General features: G+C 38.9%; 1 protein-coding gene across 1 annotated transcript in view; it reads left to right on the forward strand.

The window, feature by feature from the left end:
* Nucleotides 1-1,439: 1,439 nt before the first annotated feature.
* The window catches only part of syn2b (synapsin IIb), a 58,848-nt gene continuing 41,761 nt past the window's right edge, over nt 1,440-18,526 (forward strand). The window contains exon 1 of the mRNA XM_026307531.1: nt 1,440-2,325. Coding sequence (XP_026163316.1) covers nt 1,892-2,325 — 434 coding nt within the window. The 5' untranslated portion in view covers nt 1,440-1,891. The remainder of the gene's footprint in view (nt 2,326-18,526) is intronic.

Below are 18,526 nucleotides of genomic sequence, written 5' to 3' on the forward strand. Positions count from 1 at the left end.
CACATATTGAGGAGTCGCATTCAATAAATAGGCTGGTGAGTCGCTCTTAAATAGTGAAGTTGCTTTACACCCTTATAGGAATATTTGCCCATTGAAGATAAGGTGCTGTAATCTAATGTAGGTCTATATCTTCTGCAGTTTTTCAATGCCGAGCTGTTCTTTTTAATACGGTTCAGATGTGGGTGGGGTATTTTTCTTCCAGCTTGAATAATCTTCTTTCTCTCCTTTTGTCCTGTCATCTTCTGGCTTTTTCTTTTCCTCACGTAAAGCTCAGAGCGACAAACAGTGCAGACTCAGCCTGCTGTTGCTGACAGCATTTAGGAACCATGCTCTTCTCGTGCACCGAAACAGTGACTGTATAGTGAAGCCTGGTATTAGAAGGTAATGTTTGTTTATGAAGTGAAACAGCCACTAAAGCCAATAGTCTGCATCACACCAGTGGCTTTTAAAAGAAGCTGCAGCTACTCTTTCCCTGAAAGAATGTGTGGTTATGTGATTGTGTGCAGTTATCATTCACGTGTTTGAGTGTAGTCCTAGGAAATCAAGCTTTGCTAGGACTGTAGAGCTATGGGGCATTCAGATGTAGTTATGAAAAATCTACAGTTTTGGCATCCTTTGATAATACTTCACTAATACTGCAGTATCATTAAGTGTAATCCTTTGGTTACTGCACTAATAATCATTTCCCATCCTACTGCAGAAAATAAAACAAAATGCATCACTACAGAGTTGCCTCAGGTTTGGTTACCATGTGCTGTTTTCTTAGGATGCAGAGGAGGACGCATTATTGAACCATAACACGTTCCAAGGGCTGGGGGTGCTCATTTGACTGATTAAATTGGTCTATAGAAACGAGACAACATTGATGGAACTGTCTTTCTCCTCTCCTCCTTTCACTCTTCCCCCCCTCTGCTCTACATATGCTTCTTCGCCCTAATTGCTTGAATTTAAAAATATTTGCCCTCCATCATAGCTAATGGTAAAATATTCAAATATTCAGTTTTTTTTTTTGTTTGTTTTTTTTTACCATGTCTATGAGAATTAATCCACTAGAAAATGTAGCAGCATTGCCACATACATAAGCCCACAATGGAGGGAAGATGAGTTGAGAAGATAGATGAAGAAAGATGTAAACCCCATGCACGCTCACAGGAAACCCCTTCCACTGGTTGCACACGGCACACAGTGTTACAAGGCTGCAGCACGACACATGCACACGTAGCCTGTGATGTAGGAGGATGATGACAGGAGCATGGATGAGGCAAGGGGGAGGGGGCAGACAGCCAGCAAGCGTGCCTGAGTGAGAGAGTGAGTGAGCGAGAGGAAAAGGGCAGAGGGATCGTGAGCGAGTGAAAGGGTGAGATAAGCAGAGAGAGAAAGCAGCATCTCTTGAGCGCATTCAGCTTGCAGCAGCTCAGGAGGCAGGAAGGCAGGCAGAGGGTGGAGAGCACCAGCACCTCACAGAAGGGGGCGACAGCACACCTTTCTCTCTCTCAGACACACACTTTCACACGTCACAAACACACATTTGTGAGGAGGCGTGAGGCTTAGGAGGAGGAACACCACATACATGCGAGCTGCTTTGCTGGCTTAGCTGTGCTTTGGAGAGCTGTCTCTTGAAGACTGGACCAGAGCTGTATCCATCGCTTCATCCATCCTTTTATTCCAATCTGCTTTCCATTTCTTCAGCACAGAAGCAGCTCTCCGTCACCCATTCCTCGACCATTTGGACTGATTTGCCCTCTATCATTCATCTAACCTTTGATCAGTGAGTTTCTCTCTGTAACTGTAACTGCCTGTCTCTGCTTTCAGTCCTCTCAGCCAAGAAATCAAGAGACGCACTTAGAGAACACCTAAGCGACCAAGAGAAACAGACCTTTCAACTGCAATCATGAACTTCCTTCGACGCCGTCTCTCTGACAGCAGCTTCATGTCCAACCTGCCCAATGGCTACATGACAGATCTCCAAAGACCTGACCCACCTGCTCCTCCTCCACCCACTGCTTCTTCCCCTTCCCAGCAGGGTGCACCTCCTGTCCCTGCCCAGTCCCCAACCAAAGCTCCAGCACCATCACAGGTGCCAGCCAGCTCCCCCGCAGCTCAGGACCGGCGTCCAACCCAGCTGGCTCAGCAGCCCCAACAGGCCCAGTCATCGTCATCCTCCAGCGGCTCTTCTGGGTTCTTCAGCTCCTTCAGCTCCATCACCAACGTGGTCAAACAGACGGCTGCTTCCGCTGCCGGGTTTGTGGAGCAGTCAGCCCCTTCGCCTTCCCTCTCCAAGAAGTTCAAGATTCTTTTGGTCATTGATGAGCCCCAGCACGAGTGGTAAGTGTCAACATGCAAATAACTTGAATCAATATTGGCCAGCCAACTGATGCGTTGTTGATATCAATGATAGTTGTACTGACTGTTGTTGCCAAACAAAATTGGAATAATTACCAAACCCTCAAGAAACAGGCTCATTCTTTCCAAGTTTTTGAAGTGCTCAAAAAATTTAGTGTAAAATTGTTTATAGTCAGCCAGAGAGAACATGATGGTTAAATGTTAAAGGTTAAATGAGTCTTTGATGAATCAAAATACTTAAAATGTTCACGTTTCAGTACATAAGTCACATACACATGAATGCAATTTGTTTTTGTTTTTGCCTTACATGATTCCGGAAAAAAATTCTTGCATCCGTTTTATTATTCCTCATTCCACTGTTTTCGTTTGTGCTTCGTGTCTTTACATTAAAATGCATCCTCTCCGCTCTGATCCCAAAATAGAAACAGCTCCATTATTTGAAACAGGACAGCTTTTCTGTCTTATTTTTCTTCAGCCTTTTTTGCTTCACACATCCCACCACCCCAAACTGTCACCTGTTTCTGTTTTTATTTCTTTATAACACTATGTGTGTATATGTATGTAAAAGTGTGTGTGTGAGAGCTATGATTGTTTTCATCTCTTGGCAACAGAGGTTGGCCAGCAGGATATTATCCTCTTCCTACAAACTTGTACATCTACACTGTTCTTCATGAGAACATGTAGCTCTGAATAAAACATCGCCTTCTACAGAAGTGTGAGCCCTTGGCTCTGTAATAATGCTGCTATCCCACTCACTGCTTTCTGTCCTTATCAATTACAATTTCTGGCTCTAAGGTTTTCTGTTTGTGTGAATCTTGATCACGGATTTTACTGATTTTACTGCCATTTATTGGTATCATTATCTAGCTGTAGTCTTAACTTGTTAACCTCACTTTGACAAGTTGTTGTTTTCTATGTAAAGTGTTTGAGATGATTTTATTGTGAATTGAAATGAATTGAATTGAATATTTGATTGCTGCATGAGACACTTTTCGATTTAGTAGACACTGTGGAGTGTTGTCATATGGTAGAAAATATTTAGTATTCCACATGAAACTATGTGTTTAGTGTGGACCTTGAGTTGAGACTGATGCTGTTTCCAAGGTCAAAAATGAATTAAGGGTTTGGATATTTAGAGTTCAGTGATGACTGAATAAATTACATCTGCTGCTACGGACTGTGCAATATGGTCAAAAGCTCCAGACCTCTGCTAATGTTCAGTTGAGATTTGCATGCATTTGGGAATCTTGGCTCTATTATTTTCTCATTAAATAATAATTTTGGAAGCTGACTCTTGGTAGTTGTAAAAATAGGTTAGAAAAATTAAGTTATAAACAGGTACTATGTGCCATTTAAAAGGTATTGTCTGACTCATGGGAGCTTGAAAATTGGCTGGTTTTCTGTTTAGTGCAGTGGATATTAATTTAGAATTATCTCTATACCATTTCATTATTTTTGTGAGGATACATGCAAGCATATTGAGGTTCCTCTATACTGTACTGACTGGATCCGACTGACATCTCCACATTATGGTAATCCTGTATCTCTTGCTGTGAGTGTTTTGGTGGCTTATGACTGGATGGCTGCCACCCATGACGTGGTGATGTTGAAATGTGAGGCAGTGTAGCCTACATTCAGAAAACAGGCATTTGAATGCAGGACTCAATTATTACTGTCCTGCTTCTACAACATCTGTAATGACTGCACATCAGAACTGAATATTTGTCTCTGATAATTGAAAGATATGTGTTTACTATCTTTGTAATCATGCTGTATCATCATAATCATACTCACATGATGTACTGTGGATTTACAACTACCTTTATGAGACATGTGCACCATGCACAACAATGGATATAGAGTGAATTTGTGATAGGCAGCTTATTACAGTGTAAATTTATGTTAAGTGAAGGCTGTAACATATAACAAACAAATAGACAATAAAAAAAAATGCAGAAAAAGTCTTGCAAAATCACTGTCCCATCTTTGCCATGGCCCACATAGAAAACAAATTAGTCCTATAATTAATATGAATGAAAATGAGTTGCAGGACAGAGGGAAGTTAAGAATATGACCTATATTATGTAGTGAATCAGCAACTTTGGTGGCATTATATTCAGACATCCCCCTGTTTGTTTGTAAACAGTCTTTCATCCAGAGAACATGACATAAATATTAATGTTCGTTCTTTGGGGGGATGCTTGCAGACAGAGTTTCCCTTAAAGCATCTGGGCCAGAGAGGCATTCTGCTAAATGTTATTGATTTTCCACTCAGCAAAGAGTGGGACTCAAGGCTCTCAATAATATAACTGGGAAGCAGAAAATCACACTGGAAATTCCTCCTGTGTGATCATTTGGTTTATTGTTCACATCAAGGCTCCACTCTGGTCATTCAGACATAAAGACACTTTGCTGGTTTGCTCTTCGAATTAATATGATTTTAGGGTTTTTGATGAACAGCAACAAACTGATGACAGGCTTTTCCATAGTGATCCTCTTATAATGAGACCTATATCATTCTTTTAATTTTGAATAAAATCATGCAAAAAAATGCATACTTAATGTAAGACGGCATTAATCAAAGGAGACCATTATAACTGCCGCTTTAATTAAAAATGCTAAATCCATTTGACAGGTACTGGCACTATAGTCCAATAACTGCATTCAGTCTCCTTGTAGTTTGTAAAGGTTGTCCAAGAAAGTTTTCAGCTAGTGGCAGAAGATATACAGTGACTCGGCTGTGCTTTTCGAAACAAAGTGCATTACATGGCAAAAAAAAAAAGTAGACTGGAGTCAATTTGCCTTTTAGTGATGAGGTGATTTTACCTCTAACAGAAAGATGCTTTTTGAAATATTCAGGGTAAAAACCAAACATAAGTTCAAGTTTTTCTGTACGTTTGATCTATAAGGGGTGTCTTTAATCCCATCCATCAACCCAGTTTATTTCAGTGTCTCAGAGTTCCTGAAAACCCATGTAAGAACAGCACAAAACCCATTTTACACCCATGCCAACAAATCAAAAGCAAAGATTAATGAACAGACTGAAAGGGGATGGACATGCAAATAGTATGCATCATTTCCACCTGTCCCTTACAATTAATTGACATAAAACATTCTAATAAATGTTCCTTGCAGTGGTGATAGCAGTAGATGATAGCAATGACAGGCAGAGAGGCTTTTAATTTCTATTGCTTTGTCTTCTTTAAATGCTTTTTGCCTTCATTCGCCTTTTCCTGTAATTAAACTTCCTCCGTTCCCTAATTTAAACTTGCTTTTTAAAATCAATTGCCTCTAAAAATGAATAAAATTAGCATTACCTGTTTGGCATGAATCGCAAATTGGAAGAATCTAGACATGCACATACAAATAAGCTTTCACTTCAAATAACACTGGTTTCTGGTTGCCAGTTGCATAAGCAACCAGAAGCATCATGAGTCTCTGCCATCTGACAGCCTATTCTCCGAGCTCTGTAATATCGACGGTGCTGCTATGATAGCTGGATGTCTAACTGTGCCACAAAAAGAGACTGCCATAGGAGTCCTGCAATAAAGCTGCAGGATGAAAGAGTGAATGTGTTTCAGAGCCATTCAGAATGCAAGTGTGTAGCCTCGTGTAGTCCTTATGTAACAGGCCCAGGCCCACTGAGATGGCTGAGGGAAGAGACCGTGTCCTCCAGGGCCTTTCAAGGTGATATCAGCACAGAGAGGAGGAAGAGAAAGGGAGAAGATCTAGGAATCTCTCTTTAGCACTTCCTCTCGACGCTTATTTGATGCTCTTTCCTGTTTTACGCCCCTCTGTGTTTTTTTTTTCTCTTTCTTCCTTGCTGCCTCTTTTTGCCTTTTCCATGACAGTTTCTCTGTGTGAGGTTCCAGAGAAAGTGCTTCAGGTTCATGATGCGATGAAGTAATGAGAGGAGACGTGGTGATTCAGCAGTTTCAGCCCAAAGGCCACAGCTGCTCCCTTTCCTTTGCTATCGGTCGGCATCTCTCTCTCTTTCCTCTCCTTTTCTCTATCTCTCTGTTTATCTATAGGGTATGTTCTCTGCAGTTGCTGCAGTGTGTGTCTTTACCACCTATGTTGCATAAGTGCCAATCAGAGGAGAATATTTTGGATTGTGGACTGTTTTGATATGACTCAGAATGGAAGGTTTTGTTGGTTTGACTGCAGGTTGACACACTGATGAGCAGGGCTTGATGGTGAATGTCAGCCAATTTCCAGTTAAAGCGGCAGTTGAAGTTTTAACTGGTTGATATTGGCCAACAAGTAGCAGCTTTTAAAATTGCTTCACAAAAAAAAGCAAAATTCTTATTTTATTATTGCCTGAGAACTGCAGTCCTGTTTCCACAAACTGACTTGGAAGCATAAATGCTAAAAACCTTGATCACATTTTGTTTGGGGTTATTTGGTTTCCTGTGGTTGAACAGCAACAGCGGTGGAACTGAATGTAAACAAGTGTTTGTGCACTCGCTTTCCAGCATCCATTAAAAAACTCATTCTAATTTTCTCCAATGCCAGAGACAGGCATACACAGTGAGAGCAGGTGGCGAGGTGGAGCCTTGTATATCTGCATCACATATAACACACAGACATACACACACATTTACAAGCACCTGCATTCTCTGTTTCTATTTTCTGTCATTGAATTATACATTACAGAAGAAATGTTCTCACTGATAATTCAACATTTTTACTTACTGTTAGACAGTGATTTTGGGATTGACACAATTCAAAAACATTTCCTTTGCACTCTAAATACACCTTTTCCACAACACTACACGGCATACATTATAAATATCAAACACGTTAGATCATTTTCAAGGGTGTATGTGATTTCTTCTGGATGTAGTTTGACTTCATGGCAGAGATTTTGGGGCATCAGTGGCATGATGGTTCTCAGATGCGGGTTTCCAAACACAAAGGCTGAGATCTGACCTTATTACAGCCAACGGCAATGTCATGTTGACTTTATGGGGTGCTGTTGGTTTCACCCTCCTGATGCCTTGCTGTTGTCATATAAGACCGGCGGCATTTTGAGCCCGTCGGAATGATACAGAAACTGCTCCAAGGTAAAAATTTGTTTTTTTTAAATACACGGTTAAAATGGAAATGTTGGTGTATTTTTAAAATAAAAATGTGAAAAAGTGGAGTGGAAACAGATCTCTTCATGACATATGTGAAGGATGTGACATATGTAAAGCTCTTTTTGTAAATAGTTTATTGGTAGCTGACTGGAGAAATAGAGCCTCCACGTGTTTATCTTAACAAACCAACTCCTAATATTTGCATAATGGCAATAGGTGGAAACATACATTTATTTGAATGTTTTTTTTGATGAATTTCTTAACATTAGGCAGAGATTTGCACACAAATTGAATGAAAACATCCTCATATGAAAGCAAGAATAATAATCATATGCTCAAATGCCTTAAAAAACAAATGTTTGTGGTTTTCACTGACCAGGATCTTTAATGGATGTATGAATATAAGGCGTAGTAGTTTTTCTGCCTGACTTAACCTGCCTAACTTTAACGGTGGCAGATTAAATGGTCAAAGAAGTAGTGGGGTCAGATCAGAATTTTTAATTTACAGCTAATTAATTGTTTTTAGTTGGCTTGTCTATGCTGGCCACATCCATGTACTGTAAAGAACTGTACAGCTCTTGGGTGTAAAGTGTTAAACTGAACCATAAATTCCTAAATGAAGACCACTTGACCAAGTAACTTAATATTCTTTTTTTTTTAAAAAAAACAAAACAAAAAAAACAAGTGTAAAATCTATTCATAATTTGTCATTATCCTGAGACTTCAAATACTTGTGTACTGGCGTGTGGGCAGCCAGAAGGGTATTAGTCTAGTGAATGCAGATTTGTGGCACTGGTGATGCCAATGCTGACTGACTAATAAGCAGCATTAAGAAAAGCTATTATCCTTAAAGCCTGTTAGGACTGAAGATCCCTTCTGTGTACTGATTATCCCTTTTAGTCTTTCATGACTTTGCCCTTTTTTTTTTCACTTTCTTTTTTTGTGAAGACATTTAGATAAGCACCTGGCTGACCTGGGCCATCTCTGTAAATTAAGACCTCAACAGTTATGATAACAGAGTGAAACATATGGAGGTACTTTCCTCCAAAAAAATAAGTTGCCCAGGAAACCACAGACAGCTCCTCACTTCTGTTGCTGTGTGTGGCGCAATATACAAAAAGGCAAATGGGAGATGCCATTTGTTCAAAAAAACTTCAATTTTTCTGAATTATGTCATTAGTAATGCTCATTTTACTGAATATATGTTGATGCTCTGGTGCTGTATTCCAGAGATAAGCCTGTCACTATGCATGGGGCATACAGATGCGTAAGAGGGCCATAAACAAGACCAATCAGCAGCACAATCTTTAGTGGCATAGCCCGCTGTTGCTATGGCAACAGGAAATTCTTTTCAATAATCTTGGTTGAAAACAGACATTGATGTTTACAATTTATCAATTAGTTATTATGCTTGTGTTAAAATGAAAAGAAATACGGCAACAACACACACGTACATTGTGCATCCTTATCAGTTAATCAACAATTATTTCGTACATTGTTTCAACCAATCACATCCTACTGGCTCTCTGCTAACATGGATAGAAAGAATATAAATACAGTCAAATGTCTTTTAAGTTTTTTTTAGGTTTTTGGCACAAATAAATCAAATTGTGTGTATAATTGTAAGGGTAAGAGGGTTTGTGAAGCTCAGAAAAAAAGTCTTTATTTTGTTATGATTAGCCATGTCAAAAGGGAAAAGTGTTGATAGTTCTTCAGAAATAATAGTAAGTCTTTTGAAAGGGTATAGAAGGGCCCTGATACACTGCACTGGTTGCACTGTCGATAGTTACACCACCAGTACACAGTGGAAACTCTCACAGACTTGGGGAAAGCATGCAAACTCCACACAAAAAGTAAAAATATCACAAAAACGGGGACGGTGACACATTTTTCAACCAGATTCTGCACAGAACTGACCAGAGGTGGAGACTCTGTGTCAGGCTGCCAATCGAAGCTGTCATTTGAAATACACCCCTTTTTATATCATTAAATAACTTATTAAAACCAACTTATCAGAGAAAATTACCATGTGTATGTAAATCATTGTGATAACATACCTAAAACGAGGGAAATCTTTGAATTATAAGGTGCCTGTCAGTAATTGTTTCTGGATTTAACTATACATGTGTTCTCTATTCAGGGTTCACAGTCTTCAAAGAATGCAGCAAGCAGAGGTGAGATCTTTGTAGCCATTGTAGACCATACAGGCTGTATGTGCTGAACCGAAATAAGATGACCTAGTCTATGGAGGACTTCATCAACTGCTCCCCCCAACCGCCCTCTCATCCTTGAGTCATGCTCCTGTTACCTAGCAACATTGACATTGACCACAGTTTGACAATGATGCTGGGAAAGTTTATCACTATGATGGAGCCAGAAATTTGAATTTTAGCGTTATCATAATTATTTTGCTTCATGTTCTGTTGGAAGAAACAGAAGCTGGAGATTCAGCTGGAGATTCTTAAGACCCCTTGTTTTTAAACATCAATATAGAGTTGATTGACTAAAAAACTGTTACTTACACTTGTGATTAAAATGTGAACCTGGGCTCAACTAGATTCAACACTTGTGTCCAGCATAGTTGTTTTTCATCACCATCAGACAGAGAAGGAACCTTTGAAATGAGACAGCCTTGTCGTGATCATATGCAGCCTTCAAAGGTTGAGATACACCTCCAACTAAAAACAAGCTGCTGTTGGCAGAATATATCATGTTTCATGACAACTGAGTGTTCTATCTGTTAGTATCCCACATAAAGACTACAGAAGAAAAAAAACAGTAATGGCACTTTAGGACACATTTTTATTGTTTTATCAATTATCAGTTGTTTTTATTATTTGATAGATAGAAAGTATGTCAAATCAGGCATTTGCTCTTGATTGTCTTGAAATCCACATGCAGCATTTTGTCTCTGGTATATAGGCTTATGTCTAATGGACATAGCAAGTCATGAATTCACATCTATAGTCTCAGCAAGCCATAGATTCTCCGCAAGTGTGAGTTATTAAATGTCAAGTAGCTTTTCTTCGCATTTATCACCACAAGCACACTGATATTTATCAGCCAAAACACAGATGTGTTTGCTGTAAAAACCTCTTTAGTTAGTGTCTTCCTGCTGGTATGGAAAATAAAATACAAGAGGAACAAACCAGAGGGAAATACTCACTTGATTTCTTAATTCAGAAATGAACCAATTAAACAGAGAAAAACTGGAATTCTAACTGCAGTGGCAGAGCAGCTAGCCAGATCAATAACTTAGAGCTTCTATTATATTACAGTATATTACATATTTACTACCCTGTTTTATATGAGTGTGCACTCATAGTGTCATTTGACAATAATTACCATTTATCTTAAAGCTGACATGACCGACTTTGAAAAGTCGCACTTTCTTTGTTTTCTTTTTATTTATGAAGTTTCTGAGAGAGAAAGAGAGAGAAAAGCGTGTTGGCACTGTGAGAAAATCACCAGCAGAGGAAATGCAGTTATTATATATCAACACAAATATTGAACTAATTTCTTGAGTACAATTAGAGCTGAGAAAACTGCCAGCAGCCACATCCAATGCAGTTTTTGGTAATAGTGGACCACTCCCACACATGTTTTGCATATACGCATTGTCATACAATAGGCAACACTGCATTGTTTCAATACTGACAAGTGTTAATAATGTATTTCTACCAAATTGGATTTATAAGATGGATGGCTTGCTGTAAAAAGGTCCCCAGGCTTATAGGCATGGCAATATTGTCTGATTAATCACATATTTCTGATTAATTTCTCAATCACAGTAGGGCAGGCATCGTTGATGAAGGGCAAGGTTTGACATTATTATTCTCCATATTAGCAAAAGTCTAAATATATGCCTGTTCTGTTTGGAGTCTTCTGGACCGAGTGATGGGACATAACTATTTGACCTTCCTGTTATTGAGCACTGCTTTCCTAACTGTATTCCTGTTGTCAAAATTCTGTTTATCTCAGCCATGCTCTATCGCTTAGTTGCTATGGAAACGTAGCTTACTAACTTGATTGTTTTGCATTTTAGAATCTGGCACACATTATGTATTGTATTGTTGTGGTTATTTGTGTATAGCTGAAGCACAGCACATTTTACATGTTTCACAGATGTCAGTGCTTGTCTGTTCACGATTAGCACAGAAATATATTCATTGAGATGAATGACATGCTGAAATTTTCCTTACAATCCCAGAGTATTTACTGCACTCTAATTACCACTTCACATGCCATTTACTATATGTATTATTATGACAATTTTGCACTTTATACTTCAATGGGACTTATTCAAGAACATTTCATGTAAATTATGTCCTGTCATGAACCTCTCATGGAGACATTTTAACTGGTCATTGTAACTGTATTATAATCTATATTAGGTGGTATAAAATTGTTAGGTACCTGCAAGATGCATAAAGACTTTGAGGCATTGCAATGAGATAATTTTCTCTAGCAACAAATTTGAATATTGCCGTACAGAAATATGCTAACAAAAATGTTGACCCCTAGGAAAAGCCATGATGATGATGATATGGTGAACAGAATAATATTTTTTCATTAAGCGTGTATTGTATTTCAGTTAATCATCTTTAAATTTGCTTTAGTTTAAGGCATTAGGATTTCAAGTATTTGTTTAATCTAAGAGAAAATTGGTGAATGCTACAAATTATCTCAAATTACTTGAATGTGCCTCCTGAAAATGAAATTCTACTGTAGAAGTGGTTCTTGCAAGAGGCCCAATGTTCCATGTGTTTGTCAGCTTATGCCATTAATTTATACTCTAATTGTAGTGAAAGTACACATAATTTGATTATGTGCAGTGCAATGCAATAAGCTGACTGGACAAGGGCTTTCTCCCCTGAGCCAGCCCTACACAGACAATTGGGAACAAGCACCATCCTAATGGCATATAAGTCTGCTCTGCCATTAAACACAGGGCTGAGGGCTTCTGTGGTTCTCTAAATTCCTTCTAGCAGAATTTAGATGGATAGCTGTGTCTGCTCGATACCCCCTTTGCCTGTGAACTGTGAGTAGGTTCAGCCTGCCTTTGCTTGTCCTCCATTTAGCTTGGGTCGATGTAAAGCACTGTTAGGTTTGAAGTCAGCAGGGAATCAGGAGTATCTGACAGATAGAGGATGTAAGGCGTAAAGAGGAAATATTGAGAGAAATCGGATACAAGAGCAGAGGTAATGACAGAGAGAGCTGGTTACAGTAGAACAGGAGTGACATGAAAGAGAGAAGATGGAGGAAAAATAAGCTCAGCAGAAGGAAAGACTGTCAATCCCTGTATTTCATCCATAACCATTATCTACTTATGGTGTATAACAAGAAGCTGTATCAAACAGGGCTCTAGGCTTTTCTCCCCTGGTATCTCTTAGTGTGTGTTGCTCTTACCCCCTCTTGCTTCCTCTCACTGTCTCAATTCAATCCATATAATGAGAGGCTCCAATCCATCAAAGGAACAGATAGGCCTAAAGCCAATCTGAGATCCTGGATGGTAAGCTTACTACCAACTCATGATGTTGCCCATACTTTAGTTGCCAAGCACCACCTTGTTTCAAAGCAGAAACTCACACGACGCGTACTATTTAATTAGCCTCTAGAGACACATGGTCTCTTTTTACAGGAGAGAGCTTGCCAGAATAGCACAATAGAATCATCAACACACGGTTAATTTAAAACATTGACATATACAACTATCTAACAGTATATGAGGGGCATAAAAGATACAAACTAATTATTTAAAACATTTATGTCCCTTGGGAAAACACAATGTTTGAATGTATAAAAGCAGTGTTTTCAAATAGTTAATGTGTAAATTATTGTAAGTCCAGTGTATGAAAATACACTTTATATAGTGTAGTGATGGTGATATAACAAATTCTCTAGCAGAGAAAAACTAACAATATGCTTGATATTGGCTAATCTAGTAGATTAAATACTTATAATACAATTTATTATAATACAAATATAGATACTTCATGATACGAAAGCAGTGCTCAGTGAAATCAAGTAGTCAGATCAACCAAACTTCGCTGACATCAGCAACATGAAATTCTAATCTTCAACAGTGCTTGAAAGGTGAGGTCCTACAGAGGCTACTGGTTCACCGTAATATTAATCAGATAAAGTGTTGAAATGTTTTAGATAATGAGATAGCAATGGCCATGCTGAAAACCATTCCTCTCTCACTCATTGTCATAGCTGGACAAAAATGCTTCGTTATTAAAAGGCTGTTTTATTAAAGTGCGTGGACAGAACGTCCCTACATTTTTATGGTAATCCCTCTTTGCTCAGTGAAAAGTGGGACTAGCTAAATCTAGCTGTGACTTTAAATTCGATAAGGCCTGATTTACTAGCCAAGCGTTTAAGGTTTTAGGCAGATGCAACATAGCATAAAGTCATAATTCTCTGAGGTCCTGAATGGCTCAGCTGACTGTACGGTGTAAGATGCACTGGTGCATTTCAACAGGAAATACAGTACAGTTAACATACACATACACACATTTGCACTTCCACATGTGAGGTATTTTGACACAAATCACCACATTAACCATCACTATGAGAGTAGTAGTACTTGAGATAAACATGCTGCCAAATGAGGCTGAAGAAGCAGTTTTCCTTGAAACAATTGTGAAACACGTAAATGAAAACAATGGTAGGGACGACAAATCAGAAAAACACAAATTTAAACAATACGAAAGTCACTCTATTAAAATAAATTATTACAGTGACAAGAAAACTAGACTAACAGAAGTTGAACCCAGCTGGCAAATTACTTTCACTGTCCCTCATGTAATAAAAAATAACCAGTGGATGGAACCAGTGATGACGGGTAAATGGACTGCATTAATACAGTACTGCAGAGAAACCAAAGCACTTCAAGAATATTTTGACACAAAACTGACCCAGTATTAAATAACTATAAGTAAAAAAACTGTTATTAATCTAAAAGAGCAAAATGCTTAGGTTTACTCCGTATATTAACATGGAGTGTTGTCTTAGCAACACATTAAGCTTCAGATGCTAGTAAAATGACTAGGTTGGTTAACTTAAACAACCAGAAAAGCTGTATAATAGATTGCTGAAAGTGCCCCAACAGGGTTTTTTGGTGAGTAGAATATAAAGAATTCAATGGTGCAGCAAAGCTAATTACTCACCGGGCCATTGCCTGACAAACAGCTCTTTGAAAGTAAGAACTAACTCAAATGTCATTAGATCTAAACTGCAAATTGGGCCTAAACATCACACAAACACACAGAGAATAACCCTCTTTTATTCACTGCTTGTTTAGCTCTCTTCCCCTCATACATACACACACCACATACAGTGCATAGCTCGTCCATGACGTGCAGCACTATAGTGGGCGTAAGTGTCAAACTGTCAATATGGAGACACTATAAACTGCAAAGGCCAAGTGGGAGATCACTTCCTTTACACTTTCCATAAAAACAAACACTCTCACACACGCATACAACTACTATCTGCATATACACTCAGAGTGTATGCAAGTAAGCATTCATGATAATACATGATGTTATGCCAACTATGTAAAGCAAATCAGACAAATCAGGAGGTGCTCCAGCCCAATATAACCAAACCCTAATTGTCCTCATGGTTCCTATCAGTCATTTTTCTAAATAACAGTCATTGGTCTTCCTGTGACTCAGTTATTCATCCTGTCTGCAAATATAGGCCTTGTAAATCAGTGGCTAAGTAATGAAACCACTGTATGTGATAGCTTAAGCTGTCCTATAAAGGAATAATTACTACTACACTGCTAGAGATTAGGATAGAAGAAGGGGTGAGTCAAAGATGTTTTTTTAAACTTGGAAACTAATTGTGGGGGCTGTTTTCTGTTCTCTGCAGATAAGTGTGTGTACGTGTGTGTGTGTGTGTGTGTTTCCATATGTGCATGCACTGTGGGCTTGTGTGGATGGGTTTGCATTGACTGCTGTGCTGCCTTCTGCCTGGAAATCCACCATTCACGTTTGCATTTCACACATCTGAGGGCAGTCACATGACACCACTAAGGATGCACTTTTCTGGCTTAAAAAATTGTGGTAGGAATATGTAACATTTTGCTAATGCTTATCTGTCTGTGTGTGTGTGTGTGGTGTGTGTGTGTGTGTGTGTGCCTGTGTGTGTTTGTTTGCATGTGCAGCATGCACTGCCTTTGAGTCGTGACCAGAAATTATCCTCTTTCCTCAGCTTGTCTGAAACACACATTGAGGTTTTGCTGCTGCGATAGGGAGCTGCACTTGGTCTCGTACTGTGCATGCATTTGTTTTCCTCAGTGTAAGAAGTGACAGGAGTGTAAGGCAGAGAAGATGCTTTGGTGAAATGGTGGGTAACTCCAAAGCCACAGGAATTCTTGAAACGTTGACTTTCATCTGGCAGAACCTCATCTCCTAAGGCGGTATAGTAATGAGGCTTGAATGGCTCTATCATCTGCTTTCAGCCACTTCCTCACAGGTGCTGCAGTTGTGATGAAGGGTGGTTTTTCTTGAGCAACACTGCTGTGTGAAAGATAGCCTCTTGTTTAATAGCTTCAAGTACAATAGTGAGTAATTTATCATGGAGAAAGGTGGTGTGAAGTGGACTTCAGGGCCAGACCAAGGACCTGTCTGAGCAGAAATCCACAATTGACTATTTTGGACACAAGAAAAACTCTTATAGCGTGTCTTACATGATATCTCTCTAATCTGCTTCTCTTCACAAATACCTCGGTGGGTCCTTTTTTAATGATCAAACACATCCTTTCCCTCTCAACCGAAGTTGTCATTTTTACATTTCACTGTTATTTCATGTTTCTTTTCACTTTTATTTGGCTCTGACTTTGCCTTCTTGTATAAAAGAACAGACCTCATTTACGTTACAGGATTTGGAAAACATGCTGAATTTAACATCAGAATTAGTATATTTAGAGAAATAAAGATGAAATGCTAGAAAACTCAATTCTTCTCCTAAAACCCATTTCCGGATTGTCATGCTTAAATTGCTGGTGGTTAACAAGGCAATCAAAAGAGCTACAAGTCCCACAGATGGCATAGGTCAAGGAAAATTAATCTTGTTTGATCCCCTGGGACAGTTTATATAATTTTTTTATTAGTGTTAATTAAGCAGAAATTAGTGAAACCTCCTCTGCATCACATTACACTATTAGATGATTTCGGCACTCCAAAGGCCAAAGTGATCACTCTAACTGAATGTCTGAATAGTTGTTTTAGAGTTTATGATCGTCATCATTTCCCATTAATTTTTGCAAATAAACGGTTATTACAAATATCCCATCCAACATCTAAAATCCACATTTATAAGCTTTTGAGGTACCTCATAAAAAGCAATCAAGCCCAGACGTTAGACATGATAATTTCTTATATCAATATCTTATGTTTTTATTTGCCATGTAGAATAATTATCAAAATAGTCTGGTCGGTTTAATGTTTGAAAAGGTTATTAGCTAAAATAGCTACACCTCAGTGACTTCCAAAATGACATTTAAAAAGTGTTTTAAGATTTCTACACACTTGCAGACAAAATACACACAAAAACAGCCTATGTTCTGTGAAAAAAAAAGTACTGTGGAAATAATGGTGTGAAACATTTACACCATCCGAGGTGTCATTTTGTCTCCTATATTGGTGTAATTGAAATAATAACACACAATGGCATGATATTGACAATATATTTTACGTGAATTGTGCAAACTCACAGTATTGCCATTTGTGTGAAATGACAGTATAACCATTTTGTTTTGGCATTAGATAGATATAATTGCTGCCTTTGCTGTTGTAGGATGATTTCTCATAAATAAAAAGAAAGAACTCTGGGGAAACAGTTGCTAGAATGAGAAAACACTATTTAATTGGTGAAGCTCTTGGCTTTTAAACAGAAGTGAGCAGAATATTTAGCATCATAGCATAGCCCTGTCTTGTGGCCTGTAAGAGTAATTACATTTCAGCCTTTAGGAGTGAGAGGGAAAGAGACAAGGCTGAGGAGAGGGGGATGTTAACCAGTTTCTAGATGGATGGATTTCAAAAAGAAAAAAAAAACATGGAGAGGAGGATGGGAGGGACATTCATCCTCTTGTCTGTAGGGGTTAGTAAAATGGAAAAATAAGCTGATTGGATGTGAATGGATTAAAAAAAAACACACCTGCGGGGGCATACTTTTACAACCCAATGTCTGAGTGATGATTATGTTGGAGATTAAAATAAGATAAGTATTTTGAATGTTTAGATATGGACATGGTGGGCTGAGATAGAATCAAATAAATAAATAAAGGGAGATAGGCCAAAAAGATGCTGAAAGGGCAATAAACATGCAAGAAAAACAGGCTCAGAAGAATAATGTGTGTGTGTGTGTGTGTGTGTGTGTGTGTGTGTGTGTGTGTGTGTGTGTGTGTGCGTGTGCGTGCGTGCGTGCGTGCGTGTGCGTGTGTGTGTGAGAGAGAGAGAGACAGACAGACAGGTTAGTACTGAATGGTGACCAAAAAGATGTGCGACACGTGCCTCCATCGTCCAAATGAGGACCACAGCACATGATTGCCCCGGGGCCACTGCACTCAGCCATGTCCTGGCTCAACAATTTCAACACAGACACACAAAGACACACAGTTCAAGACCAACAGGAGGATGAGGGCAAAAGAGGAAGAGAGTGGGAGGTCATACCGCTGCGGAAATGGAGGTTGAGGTGTGGAGAGTTGTCAAGTAAGATAAGCGTGAAAATGGGAATGTCACAGCAGCAATGCTGTGTACAAATGGAGCAGGAAAATCAAAAAGCAAAATATTTCCACTATGCTTTATGTGTGAACTAAAGGCTGCAGCTGTGTTACACTATTCCCCCAGACTCAAGGTTTATTTGTACACTGGTGAGCCTGAATCTCCTGAGAAGCTCAGATTTGTTTAATATGTTGTAACTGGTTTATTGAGAGTGAGAGCAGCATTTTTCTAATGTGAAGACAGTAAAGTCCACCAAATCTTAGTGGGCCTGATTCTGCCTGTGGGTTACAAATCCTGACTTTGATTACCATGGACAGTTTATGTTTGATGCCCTTTGTAGAAGAGGCTTTAGACAATGTTAGA

Source organism: Mastacembelus armatus, chromosome 5, assembly GCF_900324485.2.
Source record: "Mastacembelus armatus chromosome 5, fMasArm1.2, whole genome shotgun sequence".
Lineage (NCBI taxonomy): Eukaryota > Metazoa > Chordata > Actinopteri > Synbranchiformes > Mastacembelidae > Mastacembelus > Mastacembelus armatus.